General features: G+C 59.2%; 5 protein-coding genes across 5 annotated transcripts; all 5 read left to right on the plus strand.

Moving 5' to 3' along the window:
* Positions 1-318: 318 nt before the first annotated feature.
* Positions 319-1,716, plus strand: PLICBS_010494 (uncharacterized protein; the record flags this gene model as incomplete). Its single annotated transcript, XM_018326380.2, has 1 exon — positions 319-1,716. The coding sequence occupies one exon, from the start codon at positions 319-321 to the stop codon at positions 1,714-1,716; it is 1,398 nt and encodes a 465-aa protein (XP_018174699.1).
* Positions 1,717-2,142: 426 nt separating this feature from the next.
* On the plus strand, positions 2,143-3,120 carry PLICBS_010495 (uncharacterized protein; the record flags this gene model as incomplete). Its single annotated transcript, XM_018326379.1, has 1 exon — positions 2,143-3,120. One exon carries the CDS (start codon positions 2,143-2,145, stop codon positions 3,118-3,120), a length of 978 nt encoding a protein of 325 aa, XP_018174698.1.
* A 537-nt stretch (positions 3,121-3,657) lies between these two features.
* Positions 3,658-5,141, plus strand: PLICBS_010496 (uncharacterized protein; the record flags this gene model as incomplete). The annotated part of the gene is made up of 4 exons (XM_018326378.2): positions 3,658-3,745; positions 3,795-4,525; positions 4,600-4,828; positions 4,951-5,141. 4 exons carry the CDS (start codon positions 3,658-3,660, stop codon positions 5,139-5,141), a joined length of 1,239 nt encoding a protein of 412 aa, XP_018174697.1.
* A 764-nt stretch (positions 5,142-5,905) lies between these two features.
* Positions 5,906-8,632, plus strand: PLICBS_010497 (uncharacterized protein; the record flags this gene model as incomplete). The annotated part of the gene is made up of 8 exons (XM_018326377.2): positions 5,906-6,116; positions 6,218-6,407; positions 6,468-6,510; positions 6,565-6,738; positions 6,802-6,996; positions 7,057-7,206; positions 7,259-7,459; positions 7,520-8,632. The coding sequence occupies 8 exons, from the start codon at positions 5,906-5,908 to the stop codon at positions 8,630-8,632; spliced, it is 2,277 nt and encodes a 758-aa protein (XP_018174696.2).
* Positions 8,633-12,588: 3,956 nt separating this feature from the next.
* Positions 12,589-14,579, plus strand: PLICBS_010498 (uncharacterized protein; the record flags this gene model as incomplete). The annotated part of the gene is made up of 3 exons (XM_018326375.1): positions 12,589-13,352; positions 13,405-14,366; positions 14,419-14,579. The coding sequence occupies 3 exons, from the start codon at positions 12,589-12,591 to the stop codon at positions 14,577-14,579; spliced, it is 1,887 nt and encodes a 628-aa protein (XP_018174694.1).
* Between the last annotated feature and the right edge of the window lie 593 nt (positions 14,580-15,172).

The following is a 15,172-nucleotide window of genomic DNA, read 5'->3' on the forward strand; positions in this document are numbered from 1 at the left end:
ATGCTCCAACAAAACACTTGACTCGGCCCTGTCACTCAACGAGAAGGATTCGCGCTTATGACGCACACTGCCGCCCGGGGTCCAACGCCGCCTGCCGCGACCAGCAGGGGAAGCTGATGACTCCTGCCCAGAGGACTGAAGAATGACGCTGCATGGAACGGGCAACCGCCGAACGACCATTCAACCCTGCACCGACACCGGCATCCTACCATCAACAACTGGGAGCTCTCCAGCAGCAGCAGCAGCGCATCCATGTATCGCAACGCCCGCTGACCAAGTGCCGCAAGCATTCAGACGCGTCGGACCGCATCAGACAAAATGCCCCCGACCATCAGAACATCGTCGCTCGCCCTCGGCATCAGCCTCGCTGCGCCGCCCAACTGGTCCTTCGCCGCGGGCGACACCATCATCGGCAGCGTCACGCGCCAGCTCGCCCTCGTCGCCCCCGAAGCGACCGTCACCGTCCGCCTGCAGGGCCGCGTCAAGGTCAAGATCACGGTCAGCCGTGGCAACAATAGGCACGATGTCTACCGCAGCCGGGTCAACTTCTTCACGGCGGCGGCCGCCGAGACGCAGCGCGTCGTCTTCCACGGGCCGGTGCACATCCCGCAGGGCGGCGAGGCGCAGAGCTGGCCTTTTTCGTTGACGATTCCTACTTCGCCTATGATTGCCAGTGCGCAGGGATTGTCGCAGGAATGCAGCTTCCTGCGCATGACGCCGGAGGAGATGCCAAAGCACCCGCTGCCGGGGACGTTTACGTCGTCGGATCACGGCCTCTCCACCAGGTCCGAGTGCTACGTCGAGTACTACCTCGAGACTACGATGCGCTTCGCCCACAAGGGATCGATCTCGGTGGCAACGGCCACGCAGCCCATCATCATCAGGCACCCCAGCACGGCGCAGCCCATTCTGGACTTCCGCCCGATGCAAAAACCCTGGCCTCGTTCCGTGCGGTCCTATCGCCTGATTCCCGGGCAGGAGTCTGCGGAGCTGTCCTTCAAGCAAAAGAGTCAAAAGTTCTTTGGCTCGTCCAAGGTCCCGCAATTCAACTTTAAGCTGCATGTCTGGGTGCCTTCGGTCGTTCAGCTGGATAACCCGCTGCCGCTGCCCATTCAGCTGCTCGTCGAGCCGGCAGCCCAGCAGACAAGCGCGGAGATCCAAGACGTCGTCCAGATCGTCACGTTGAATCACATCAAGGTGACCATCAAGGCCAACACGCAAGTGCTCGCCCCGGGGAACTGGTCCGGCAGCCCTCACGACGACAACCACCGCAGCAGCGCCAATCTCGGAATCGAATTGGTATTTGCACGGCTGGGCGAAGTGCTCACCATCCCTTCCGCCCCAGGCGACACGCCAGTCGATATCGGCCAACGACTTCAGCTGCGTCTGACGTCGCGAGGCCTCTGTGCTGGAGACAAGCTCGTCAGCACTGCGCAGTACCTGCGTCCTGGTTTCGCGACATACAGCATCCGACACACAAACAGCTGGAAGTGGTCAATAAATTACACGATAGCAGGCGAGAAGCAGAAGCTCGAGTTTGAAGTTCCCATCGAGATTCTGCACCCGCCTGACGGCCGACAACCTGAACAGCCTGAGCCAGTCATCAATGAGGCGATCGCGCCGCCAGCCTATGCACCTCCGCCATTTGAGGCGGCACCTGTAACTGATATGAAAACCGTCGAACCCGGACCAGTGGAAAGGAAGGAGGACGTCTAGGATGCGGAATCGTGCGTGATGACCGTGTGCGAAACACAAGGATCACCTGTAAGAACATCACGGCCGTGATTGAGCCCCTCTGAGCCACCATTAATTCGCCAGCATTGGGTTAGCCAGCAGAGTAATTCAAGACATGATGTAACTGCTTGGCTTCGTATTGCACCGTGTTCGTGAGGAGAGTGGCTGAGTTTGCGGGTTGGCCTCATCAGGCCGCAAATGTATCCGCGTGAACTGCAATGCTTCGGACTCGGAATGTCCGAACTTGCGGTCATGACTTGCGTGGCAGGACACACGCCGAGAAAGTCTATAAAGGGCTCGAGGCAACCTCAGAGCAACAACCGGCCTAACAGAACGGTCAAAATAGTGATTACGGGTCAGACTCAACCGGAGCTCTCAGCACAAGTCGTCGGCAACTGCCTGGCCAGTATGCCTCACGCGCTGCGTCTGGCGCAGAGAGGGATTGTCGGCCTCGAGGGTGTCACCCGATGCGGTCGTCTCAACGGCATCTTGTCATGCCGTCCCGGCCTCAATCTTGATGCACGCTTCAGTCGTTTCTCACGAGCCGCGTCGCCGAGAGACATCATTACCGCACAGAAAGGAGACGGCGCATGCATAATTGAAGGCTTCCTGACACCCGAAATAACAAAACGTCTCAACAAAGACATCACCGCGCCACTCCTAAACCTCCGCCCAGGGCACAGGGGCACTGATCCGGATCTCCAAGACCTGCATGGAGAGAACACAAAGCGCCTCTACAATCTCGCATCCCACAGTCGGACTTGGCGTGAGGACATTATTAACGACGTCGCATTTCACGCCATATGCCACGAGGGTCTCGGAAAGCAGCAAGGAGACTACTGGCTCAGCATGGCGCATGTCATCGAAATCGGGCCCGGAAGCCTTGCGCAGCCTCTCCACGTGGACGGCGCGCAATGGTGGCCGTTCTGGAACATGTCGCCCGGCGACCCAGAGATTATGCTCAACTTTCTCGTCGCCGTGGAGGACACTACTGTCGAGAACGGCGCGACGCGTGTCATTCCTGGAAGTCAACGGCTATCCTACAGAGGAGATGGAGAAGAGCAGTCGGCAGCAAGCTGGGAAGAGGACGACGCCGTAGCGGTGCCGCTCAAGGCGGGCGACTGTCTGCTCATCGGGAGTCGCGTCGTTCACCAGGGCGGCGCAAATATAACGACGGACTCGCATCGCAAAGTCATGACCATGACGGTCGTCAGCAGCTGCTTCACGCCCGAGGAAGCGTTCCCGCTGCTTATCGAACGTGAGGTGGCGAGGACGTTATCAGACCGCGCCAAGAAGCTCCTCGGATACAAGGAAGTAACCCCGTTCGGGTCCGCTGGGCTCTGGACCGGACCTGCGGAGGACAGGGCCAAGGTGCTAGGATTCTGATGCCTGGGCGGAGGCGTACGTGACGTGGCATATAATGAATGCCCTGGTGGCGTAGCGGCCGCAGTGAACCGCCATACCAGAGATTCCCCTCTCCGTCTTGATCTGTGTATTATTACAAACGGAGTAGCTACTTTGTGGGAAACCACGCAATGGCACACCCATCTCCCCCGCACGTCCTCGCATATCTACGGTTCTTAGCTCGTCCCAGCTTGGCAGCTCCCGTGGCTTCGACTCGAAATACTGCAAAGCTTAAGCTGCGTCGCTTCCCCCTCCTCAGCTCAACGCGAGCGGGAGCCAATGAGCGATTCCTGGGCGAACATCCCGAACCCCGACCTGGCAGCCGAGGAGCCGCGCCCACGCGCTCATTGTGATAAGGATGGAGCGTGTGCCGTGTCAGAGGTTTGCGGGGTAGATGATTGATGGAGCCCATATCTGTTGACCTGCGACGCCCTCTGGGATGAAGCTGCGCAGTCACGACGGCCAAAGAAAAGACATTGCAAGAGTCCAACAATCGTGAAAGTAATTGAAGTCGCCAACATGCCGAAGATTCGCACTATTCAGTCGGTGTCGCTCGATGTGCCAGCTTCTGAGCAGCCAAATCTCCATAATCGATGGCATCCAGACAGTTAGTCGACAAGCAATCTCAATTAGAGTGGCTGACCGACGCAACACAGTTCCCTCCATCGCGTCCGTAAAGCCCGGCGAAACCGTCAAGATCGAATGCCTGGACTGGACCGGCGGGCAGATTGGCAACAACGACAGCGCCGACGACGTCAAGAACGTCGACCTCACGCGGATCCACTACCTGACCGGGCCCTTTGACATCGAGGGCAGCGAGCCCGGCGACCTGCTGGTGGTCAACATCACCGACGTGCAGCCGTTTGAGCACTCGCCGTGGGGCTTCACGGGCGTGTTCGCGCGCGAAAACGGCGGCGGCTTCCTCGACCGGCACTACCCCAAGGCATGCAAGGCCATCTGGGACTTTGACGGCATCTACTGCTCCAGCAGGCACATCCCTGGGGTGCGCTTCGCGGGGCTCATCCACCCGGGGATCCTGGGCTGCGCGCCGTCGGCAGAGCTGCTGCAGACGTGGAACGCGCGCGAGGGCGAGCTCATCTCGGCGTGTGCGCAGTCGCATCCCGGGCAGATTGTCGCGCAGCCGCCGCTGCAGACGAATGCGCATGCGGGCAACGCGACGGGGGAGCTGAGGGAGAAGATTGCGCGCGAGGGAGCGAGGACGATTCCCGGCCGGCCGGAGCATGGCGGCAACTGCGACGTGAATGTCATTTCCAGGGGGTCGACGACATACCTCCCTGTGCACGTTGCCGGGGCCAAGTTTTCCGTGGGAGACTTGCACTTTAGCCAGGGCGATGGCGAGATAAGCTTCTGCGGTGCCATCGAAATGGTGAGTCCTTCATCTCTGGCAAGACGTTTTACCGGGCGCTTTGAGGAGAAGGCTGACTGCATGTTCGAACATAGGCTGGCATCATCACCATCAAGTTCGACCTCATCAAGAACGGCATGAAGGAGCGCGCCATCAGCAGCCCCGTCTTCCGGCCCGGGGACGTGGCTCCGCAGTTCGGCCCATCGCGCTACCTCACCTTTGAGGGCTTCTCGGTCGACGAATCGGGCAAGCAGCACTTTCTCGACGCGACGGTGGCGTACCGCCAGGCGTGCCTGCGGACCATTGAGTATCTGAAGCAGTTTGGTAAGAAAGCCCATGCCATGGTCTGCCACTGACCGTGTCTCTGTTTGCACAGGGTCGTCTTATGAGGGGGAGAGGGCTTCCAACATAGTGGTGGCAGCGCACATGCTGACTCGGTGCTATAGGATACTCTGGAGAGCAGATATACCTGCTGCTGTCTTGCGCGCCCATCAGGGGATCGATCGCGGGGATTGTGGATATTCCAAACGCGTGCACGACGCTGGGCTTGCCGATGGACATTTTCGAGTTTGACGTTTCTGTTGAAGCGGAGAGGGTCAAGAACCGGTCTCTCGGCTCGTGCCCCATTGCCGAGTAGCAGCACCTCGCGATTACATGGAACAGTGGTTGCCCGATGACAGATGTCTTTCTTCGTCTCATATCAGTGATTTTGTTTTTGCTCTTCGTAGGATGAAGAACCTGCACCAATATTGTCCACGGATACGGGCAAGGCCCCGAGTGCCGAAGCATGACATTTGGTTGCCGATTCCGGAATGCTGGGCTTGCCGATATTTTCATGCAGCCGCCGATAATAACATGAGAGTCCTTAACCCATTCAATAGCCGAACACGGCTCACCAATCCATTCATTAGCCTCAATTCCCCTCAATCGATGACGTGCCGTAGAGCCGTCGGCTGAGGATTTTCCACGTCCCCCATCGTCTCTGTAAGAAGCTCCCAAGACGCCAACGCCCGACTAGCGGTGCGGAGAGGCAGCAAGCAGCCCAGTGGGCACCCGGCTCCCGACGCCACGGTCTGCGGGGGAAGTCTGGGGTAAACAGCAGGGGCGGTTCCTGAGCCCTGGCAAGCCCTGAACTGTCCCCCTCTTGGTTCCTCCCGGTCCCTGTCAAAGCAGTCACCCTGCTCCAATTGTCCGCCAATCGTCGCCGCTGTCGAATTGTCCACCAATGGTATCGATTCCGGCGCGCGGGTTGCATCTTCGCCAGTGCAGAATTGGGACGCTGGGCGCGGGAGTACAAGAACGCGGCTGGGTGCTCCCGCGAATGTCAATTGCTGATGTAGGGTGTCATCGCGGATTCTCTAGACGGTCAGGATCAAGATGAGAGCGTCCGTCTTCAGTTGTATGCGCCTCATTGGCGCCGGCTTCCTCTTCTCGGGGGTGGCACGCGCCGCGAACCTGGACGATGAGGTCGCCCTCGTTGCGCAGAGGCAGATGGCCAACGTCGCCCAGTTTCCGGATCCGCCCTTGATCGCGAACATTGACAAGTGGTTGGCCGCCCAGAAGAGCGATGGCACTTGGAGCGACGTCAATTACCTCTCTGGCTGCGCAGCTCGTAAGTGTCCCAAGAATTGAAGTTCACGAAGACGCGATCGCACACACAAGCTCTCGCCAGTTATGCAACCTTCCTGTTCGCTAATAATACCTTCTATTCAGAACGCGCCAACTGGCCCATCCAAGAGCACTGGAACCGTGTCATCACCTTTGCAGCGGCATGGAGCGGCGCGAACCCGTCCATTGACGCAAAGTGGAAGGGCAGCGAGGACCTCATGTCGGCCATTTCCAAGGGCTTGGACTACTGGTTTGACAATGACTACGAGCCTGCAGACTGCATGGGCAACGGCGGGTAAGTGCTCAACCAACACTCTTATTACTCGGGGACACAAAGGCTAACGGCACGCCTCAGAAATGCCGGCTGCCCGTGCGGCACTCCTGGCCTGTGGAATACCGTAAGGCTTACATCTCTCCGGGGGCAAGAAATGGCGTGGCTAACGCAACTGTAGAACTGGTACGGCCAAGCGATTCTGATCCCGCAGCTCTGCTCCACCGCGTGCCTGCTGCTCAAGGACGCAAACCTCACCGAATCGCAGAACGCTGGTTGCGCTCGCATCCCGCGCCGCTCCTATGACTTGAGAGACGGTAGTTACGGCACTGGCGGGAAGCTGACGGCAGCAAACGTAAGACTCCCTCAGATGCATGAAGGATCGAATGCATCGAACAACTGGCTTACACGAAAGCAGGTCGTGCTCGTCATGCAAAACTCGGTCAACCTGGCACTGTACACGAACAATGCGACGATGCTCGCCGATGCCTACTCGAGGACCATGAAGACCATGACCTTTGCGGACACACCGAAACAAGATGGCACGCACCGCGACGGCACATTCCTGCAGCACGTCGGGATCTTGTACAACGGCAACTATGGCAAGGACTTTGTGAGTCACCAGGCACCGCAAAGCCCCGGGTTTCGAGAGTTCTTGGCTCACACCAACTAGTTCAACGTCTTCATTGCGCTGCAGAGCGCGGCCATTGGCACATCCTTTGCGGCTCCGGACGACACCCGTAGCGCCATTGCCGCGCAGGCCAGGGGCAACGAATGGATGATCTTTACCGACTACGAGACTCGAAGGGAGCACTGGGACTTTGTAAGCTCTCATAGACTCGCTGATAGACACCAGCCAGCTCATTGTCGTACAGAATGCCATCGGCCGGTTCGTGGCCTTTCCAGTCGTGGACAAGCAGGCCAGCGCCGACATCAACTTCAATACGTCGAAGCTCGCTGCCGCAACAAAAGACTTTGCCGGCGCCAATGACCTGAGCGACACGATCAGGCGGCTGCAGTCCAACGGCACAGAGAAGCTCGTCGGCAACAAGGGCTTCTGGGCCAGCGACTACATGGTAACACTCACCCACCCCCTCCCTCCGCGTGCTTTTACAGTCCCTAAACAGCCATCGCAGGTCCATCGTCGCAACTCCTTCATCCTCACCAACAAGATGCTGTCCGTGCGATCGACCAACTCAGAGTCCGTCAACGGCGCAAACCCGTACGCCTTCCACCTCGGCCAGGGAACGCTCTTCTCATACGTCACGGGCAACGAGTACAAGGACATCATGGCCGCCTGGGATTGGAACCTGGTGCCGGGCACGACCACGCAGCTCAACACCCCCAAGCTCGCGGGCAGCAACGCCGGCAATAGCGGCAAGAAGGATTTTGTTGGCGTCGTGAGCGACGGCAAGGTAGGCACCTCGGTCGAGGACTACGTTGATCCCCTGGACGCAAGCTTTTCGTACAGAAAGGCGTGGTTCTACTCGGACGACTCGGTCCTCGTCGTTACCTCGGACATCAAGTCCAGCGGCAAGGCGCCCGTCATTACCGTTCTGGACAATCGCGCGGCTGCGGAGTCGAACAAGGTCTGGGTCAATGACAAGGTGGTCGATGCCAGCCACGGGCTCCAGACCAAGGGCAATACGCTCTTCTACGGTGGCAACGGGTACGTGGCGTACGGTGACGACTTTGCCCTGACCTTGGCTCAGGGTGACCGCACCGGCAATTGGACTGAGATTTCGACGTCGACTGTCGGCGTAACGACCGTGCCGATATTCTCCGGGTACACGACCATCACCAAAAGCTCCTTCTCGTACGCCGTGTTCCCGGCGACGAGCCGTAGCAAGCTGGCCAAGGAGGCACGAAAGCCCACGCTCACTCCCATTCTGGGCACGGGGGTCAGCGGTGCAGCCGGATCCAACAAGCTCAGCCTCGTCTTCTGGCCGGGCGGCGACAAGTCTATCACGGTCGACCTCGCCAAGATTGGCTGGGACAAATCTGGTTCCATCACCATTACCTCGGACCAGCCGGGCGCGTACCTCTTCAAGCCCCTGTGCAACGCCAAGCACAAGAAGGCGATGAAGCTGCGCGTCGCCCTGTCGGATCCGACGCAGAAGCTTACCTCTACGTCTTTCTCAATTGCGGTGAAGCGCGGGACGGTGACGCCGTCAAAGGTGGATGTCGAACTGCCGACGGGTGGCATGGCTGGGTCGTCGACTTCGCGCGATGTCGTGGTCAGGTTTTGAGCGTACATATTATGCAAGAGGATACACTTCAAGCCCGTAAATTTTCAAGTCAGCATTTCTACTCGGTCCATTTTCCCAATTGCTAGTTAGATGGCGTGTGGGCCCAGTACAGCAGGGGCACGCCCAGTCCTTTAGTGCACCTACATATGTTGCTTTGACATGTCAGCGCATTCACATTCCTGTCAGTGACCGCCTTTCACATAGACCCTTATGCTTACAGTGTCTCTCGTTCAGCTCGTTCCTGTCCTCGCTCACTCCTTTAGCGCAGGTCAATTGCGGTGATGATTTACAGATCACGCATCCTTTAGGCTCACTACACCAGGCAGAGACAGCCTTTGGGGGCGAGGGGGGGGCCTTATCAAGAACGCTGCACTCACTTTGCATTTTTAGCCACTCGCAGACAGACGCCCGTGTTTGACCCTTTGTATGCGTGGCGCCAGAATCGCAGTCTCAAAAAATGCATGTGTTGATTCACATGATTCGCATGATTGGGAGACACGGGTAACTCGGAAGACTCCATAGCCATATTTGGAACGCGAGGGCAGAACGGCTGCGTCAAGTGTTTCACAGAAGCGAGCCAAGACAGTTGATGGCTCGTACTTGGCGCGGTTGTCAAATCTCCGGTAGATATGGCGCTTTGAGGCTATTCGATGTGAAAAGAATTAAGAAGGTACATACAAGGACTACATCGTGGCGCCGCAACGATGCGGCCATCTACATTCGTTCACGTCGAGCCGAGTCGCAGCGTCCGTCCTTGAGCCATTGCCATATATACTTGGGTCACTGCGGTGGGCTGCCATGTGCGCTGCGGCAGTGTCAATGACAAAATTTGCGACAAGTTTCGTGCTCCGTCGCTGATGCCTGACACAGATACTACGCGATGCTGACTGGCCTACATGTATGGCGCTTGCCGCTGCGCACTCTACGCGCAGGTTGAAGGCACGTTCGAGACACACATGTTCACGAGACATTCGATCCTTCTAGACGGCTGAATTGCAAGACCTACTTCTTTTCGCGGGCGAAGCGGCACATGCAACCCAGGCGGCCAAAATTGCGTGCGTGTAGATGATGCCATGAAAGTCGACGTCAAAGCCGTGTGTGCCTCGGAAAGACGATGACGAGCATCTTTTATGGACTTCATGAGACACCAATGACGGAGTCTCTCGAATCAATGACTCCCGAAAGTACGAGTTTTCCCCTGCGGCTCAGCTTCGTTGCCAGCTCGGGCGGCCTACGTAACTATGTCCCTCCGCCGGCCATTGACTTCCTTCCAAGACGGCGCCTCCCGTCGGGCGGACGTCTCGACCCACAACACCTGGGCATTGATCTCAACGCGGTCAAGCCGAGGGCGACCTCCGTACTTGGCATGCTTGGCCGTGTGCTGCTCTGCCGGCTGCCAGCCCCACCAAGCCGTTAATAAATCTGCAACGGGCGGGCGGCCAAGGCGACGATGCAATGGTGGCGGCGGAGCGCCTCGCGGCAGTGGCTTGCTGCGGCCAGGGGTGGGCGCTCATCATCATGAACCGGGCTTGAGTCGTGGATGCAGGCCACGGCACTGAGAAACGCCTCCCCACTAGTAGTACGAACGGCGTGCCTGCTCTTGTACGTAAATTCGCCGACAAAGTGTATGTGTGGTTTGCGCGACTCTTGATGGGCACGATGGAGCTTGTGCAGACAAACATCGGGACCTCCATCCTGCACTGCCACCCGCGACGTCGCTCACAGATGGCTGCCCGCAAGTGCCGACGGGGCATCCACCGCGGGCGCTGCCAAACGTTGCCCGCCGATGAAGAGCCGCAGGAGGCAAGTGTGGACTTGAATCAAGAGACCGACTACCGAGATTTTGCTGCCGGAGCATGACTCTGCAGAGTGACAGGGGCGCTCTGCTGCTGAAACGAGATATTCCCAGGGCACCGCGCCTTGGTCCCATGCGCCCCGGAACGCAGCTAGCAGGCGGTCAATTGACGCATTCCGAAAGTCGGAGCCGCGTCGAAACAACCTGCAAAGGATTGTCGTCGCGCCAATGAGCCCGGCGTAGTGGCAGGGCGCCAGCACCAGACCCGCGACGGCGGCATTCTGAGCAGCAACCCCTTTCTGTTAGATGCGAGACTAACAACGACCGACCAGGCTAGCGGAAATACCAACGAGAGGGAAAATTTTGAGTTGGGACTTGGGAGCATGCTGCAAATTCCCCATGGGCCGGCCGGCCTCTCCATCCACACGTAAATTGTACGGGGTCACAATGCAACCACTCGCGTTCTAGCGGCCTTCGCCCATGCGGAGGGGTTCCAGTATTCAGTCAATGGTTGGACAAACCAATTGTCGGAGCCCCAGAGGTGAGAAGTTAGTCGCCCCTCGTGAAGAGAAGAAAAAGGATGGAGACGGTGAAGCTGGCTGACCGAGGCCAGGCCGCTCCATCGTCGGGGGCGCGCGACGGAGCATCCAGTCCTGCCGCATGCGTCATCGGACATGAGCCCGCCCCATCGACCCGCCGCAGGCAGAAGAATTGCAGGCATCCCTGGGCCAAGGAACCGCACCTTCAGCGGCAAGGCCTTGCAGATACCGGCCGTGGCGCATCCCGCGGCGGGCTCGCAATTGGCTGCGCGCGGGCCCCCCTGGGCATCCTGGCTCCGAAGTGGCGCCCTCGCCTCCCGTCCGATCGAAGATGCGCGATCCCTTGGCTTGCAGCAGGGAATAAGTGCCGCGTTCCGGCCGGCCATGACATCGACATCGACGTCCGTATCGGCCGGCGCGCGCTGACGGGGCGGGAGTTCGTTTGCTCGCTCGCTCGCTCGTGCCGGCCGTTGGCCCTTGCCGGCGCCTCCGTAGACGCAGACCCTTTGGATCGTGAGCGCCATACTCGCCCCAGGGGGCGGGTGGTCCAGCACGCGCCGTAACGCTTCGCCATGCCTACGACTCGGAGCAGGGGCAGTCTCGTAAACATGCGGAATTTTTTTGTCCCTCCAGTCTCTACTCGTCTTCTTGTCGTTACACACAGGGGCACAAAAAAGCGACGAGTCGAGACCCGAGGCCGAAATGGGCAAAAGCCGTCAGGACTCAGGGGACAGCGCAAGAAACACTGACTTTGCCCAGTCCAAGACAACACGCATCAGGGTGCGATTCCTGAAGCCGTCTCACGACCCCTCCATCCCTCCACACATGGCCGGTCGCGGTGGGGTTTTTTTTCTCGCGCTGTGTCGGGTCAGCCGTGGACGCTGGCGCCCCCGGCGGGCGATGAAAACGGCTGCGTGGGTTGGGTTGGGTTGCGGCGCGAACTGGCGAGAGCCTTGTCTCAGACGCCGCCATCAGAGACATGGACAAAGGGGCCCAGGCCAACGCCGGCGATCGTTGCTAGGGATACTCCAGACTCCGAGGACAATCCCCCCCCCTTCCCCGTGGGCAGAGACAAACACGCATGCGCCCGTAGCTTTCGGTCGCACCGAGAGCGACTTGAGGACGGAGGGCATCCATCCATCGTCCCGCTACCACCCCGAACCCACCCCCCCCCCCCCCCCCCCCAAAGGGAGTGATGTCAGTGCCAGGTGGATGCGGCCGGTGGACGCACGCCTCTCCGGGCGCTCCAAGTGGGCCTCGCTGTCCGTCCGCGCGCATGGCGCATTGGAGGGAAGGGATGGAGGATTGCGCCGGTTCGGGGGGGTTTGGGGCGATTCCCACGTTTACGGACGAGGACCGCAAGCAAGTGCTGCTCGCGCGCGCCGTGTCGTGGGGTAGTTATGACAAGGTAGTAGTAGCATGTAAGAATACAAAAGCATGCTGGTCCCCTGTTTCCCTTGTTGCCCGTCTTTGCGCTCCTTTTCCTGCTTTCCCTCTTCTCATCCTCCGTGTGCTGCCCCCTTCTCGCGTTGTAGATCAAGGGTTTCCCGCCCAAGACAACACACGCCTGCTTGGTCTCTCTTACACGCGGTGAGCGCTCACACCAGCAGCCCAGCCCCAGGATGCCGGCCACGCACTTCTCCGAGGACCCCCCGCAGGTCATCAACCAGCGGGACCTGGACCTCGCCAACGAGAAGCTCAAGGCCTCGCACAGCAACGACAACAACGGCATAAACAATGCCGCCAACGCCGACCACATCAACGGCGCGGCGGGCCACAACATGAACGGCAGCGGCTCCGACTCGGCCGAGAACACGCCCGGCGGCGCGCAGATGGAAAAGGTCGGCACCTTTGACAAGTACGAGATCACGGAAGACGACTGCTACGAGGAGCTGGGCTACAGCTTCCCCACGTGGAAGAAGTGGTACATCTTGACCGTCATCTTCTGGGTGCAGGTGTCGATGAACTTCAACACGTCCCTCTATTCCAACGCCATCCCGGGCATCACCGAGGAGTTTGGCGTCAGCGACCAGGCCGCCCGATGCGGTGCCATGATCTTCCTCGTGCTCTACGCCTTTGGCTGTGAGCTGTGGGCCCCCTGGTCTGAGGAGTTTGGTCGCTGGCCCGTCTTGCAGCTCTCGCTGTTCCTCGTCAATATCTGGCAGCTCCCCGTTGCGCTGGCGCCCAACTTTGCCTCGATCATGGTTGGCCGTGCGCTCGGCGGTCTCTCGTCCGCGGGTGGCTCCGTCACCCTCGGCATGATTGCTGATCTGTGGGAAGCGGACGTCCAGCAGTACGCCGTTGCCTACGTCGTCTTTTCGTCCGTCGGTGGCTCCGTTCTGGGGCCGATCGTCGGAGGCTTCACGGAGAAGTATCTGGATTGGAGGTATGTGTCTTTCCAAACCGCTGTAAGGGTTCAGCCGCTAACGACGTCTCAGATGGTCCATCTGGGTGCAGCTCATCCTCGGCGGCTTTGTCCAAATCGTCCACTTCCTCACCGTCCCCGAGACCCGCACCACCATCATGATGAACCGCATCGCCAAGCGCCGGAGAAAGGAGAACCCCGGTGCCAACATCTGGGGCCCCGACGAGCTGGTGCCCTTCCGCGACCGCTTCTCGGCCAAGGAGATTCTCACCACCTGGATCCGCCCCTTCAAGATGTTCCTCACCGAGCCCATCGTGCTGGTCCTGTCGCTGCTCTCGGGTTTCTCCGACGCCCTCATCTTCATGTTCATTCAGTCCTTTGCGCTCGTGTACAAGCAGTGGCACTTTGGCACCGTGGAGATTGGCCTCAGCTTCATCCCCATCGGCATCGGCTACGTCATTGCCTGGCTGCTCTTCATCCCCGCCATCAAGCGCAACATCAAGGAGCGCGCGGCCAAGCCCAACGACGAGCGTGCCCAGTACGAGTCGCGCCTCTGGTTCCTGCTGTACACCGCTCCCTGCTTGCCGATCGGCCTGATTGGCTTTGCTTGGACCATCCAGGGACCGCCCATCCACTGGATCGGTTCCATGATCTTTGTCGCCATCGTCGGCATTGCCAACTACGCCATCTACATGGCCACCATTGACTACATGATTTGCGCATACGGACCCTACTCTGCGTCAGCGACTGGTGGCAACGGTTGGGCGCGCGACTTCCTTGCCGGTGTCTTGACCATCCCCGCCGTGCCATTCTTTACCAACATTGGCGCGTCGAGCGGCAAGAACCTCGAGTACGCCAGTACGATTCTGTTTTGCATCTCCTTCGTGCTGGTCGTCGCCGTCTACATCATCTACTGGAAGGGCCCTGTGCTGCGTCACCGGTCGCCGTTTGCGCAGAGGCTTGCCGACCAGCGCCAGACGCAGCTCAACGAGGGCCGCCGCGGCAGCATCCCCTACGACCCCGACGAGCGCCGAGGTATGTTGTCGCGATTCACAAGCACAAAGTCGTTCAAGCTGACTCTTCCCAGGCTCTCAAGCTTCTGCTTCGGGTGTCCGTCCCGACTACGCGAGAAGGTACAGCCAGCAGCACCGCTTCTTTGGCGAGTCTCGCGTCACTCCCCGGCAAACGCCTCGGGGCACTCCGTCGGCCAGTCGCCGGCCAAGCATGGCCAATCTGGCGAAGAAGTGATTGTCGTCATGGGGGCATGCCGTGCGCTCCGGCTGCCATCATTCGTTGAAAGCGAGCATTTGTCGTCGAATAGCTCAGCATCTATAGGGGCCATGTGGCACTTCCATCTTACTGCTTTTGGGTTTGGAGTCGGACTGTGGCCGAGGATATGACTTGGATAATGGACCTGTACGATATTACCTACCAAGGCGGTTCCACATACATTGAATACCCATGAATTCGTTTGACAACATTGTGTGTGTGCCTTTTGGGCGAGCGATGGTCATGCCCGATCTGGGCAGTGACCCAACGTTGAATGGGGCAACGATAGTCGAACTAATGTCTCCGAAGCCGCCGGCTCTGACCCGACAGCTGTGCCGCGATTATGACGTCGCAGGAAGCCGTTCACCACAACCCCCACCAACGTTAATCCCAAACTCTGGTCGCCGACAATATCGCACCTAGCCAGGCCCCCGTAGTTTAGGCGCCTAACTGACGGGTGCCGATTGTGAACGCCTTGGCAGTGAAGCCGTGGCGGCGCCTCACCCTCAGGGCTGAACTGACGTTTGGCGAAGCTGCATGTGAACATTCGATGTCGAACTGTACGAAATACG

Source organism: Purpureocillium lilacinum (assembly GCF_023168085.1).
Source record: "Purpureocillium lilacinum CBS 284.36 DNA, scaffold_8, whole genome shotgun sequence".
NCBI classification, from domain to species: domain Eukaryota; kingdom Fungi; phylum Ascomycota; class Sordariomycetes; order Hypocreales; family Ophiocordycipitaceae; genus Purpureocillium; species Purpureocillium lilacinum.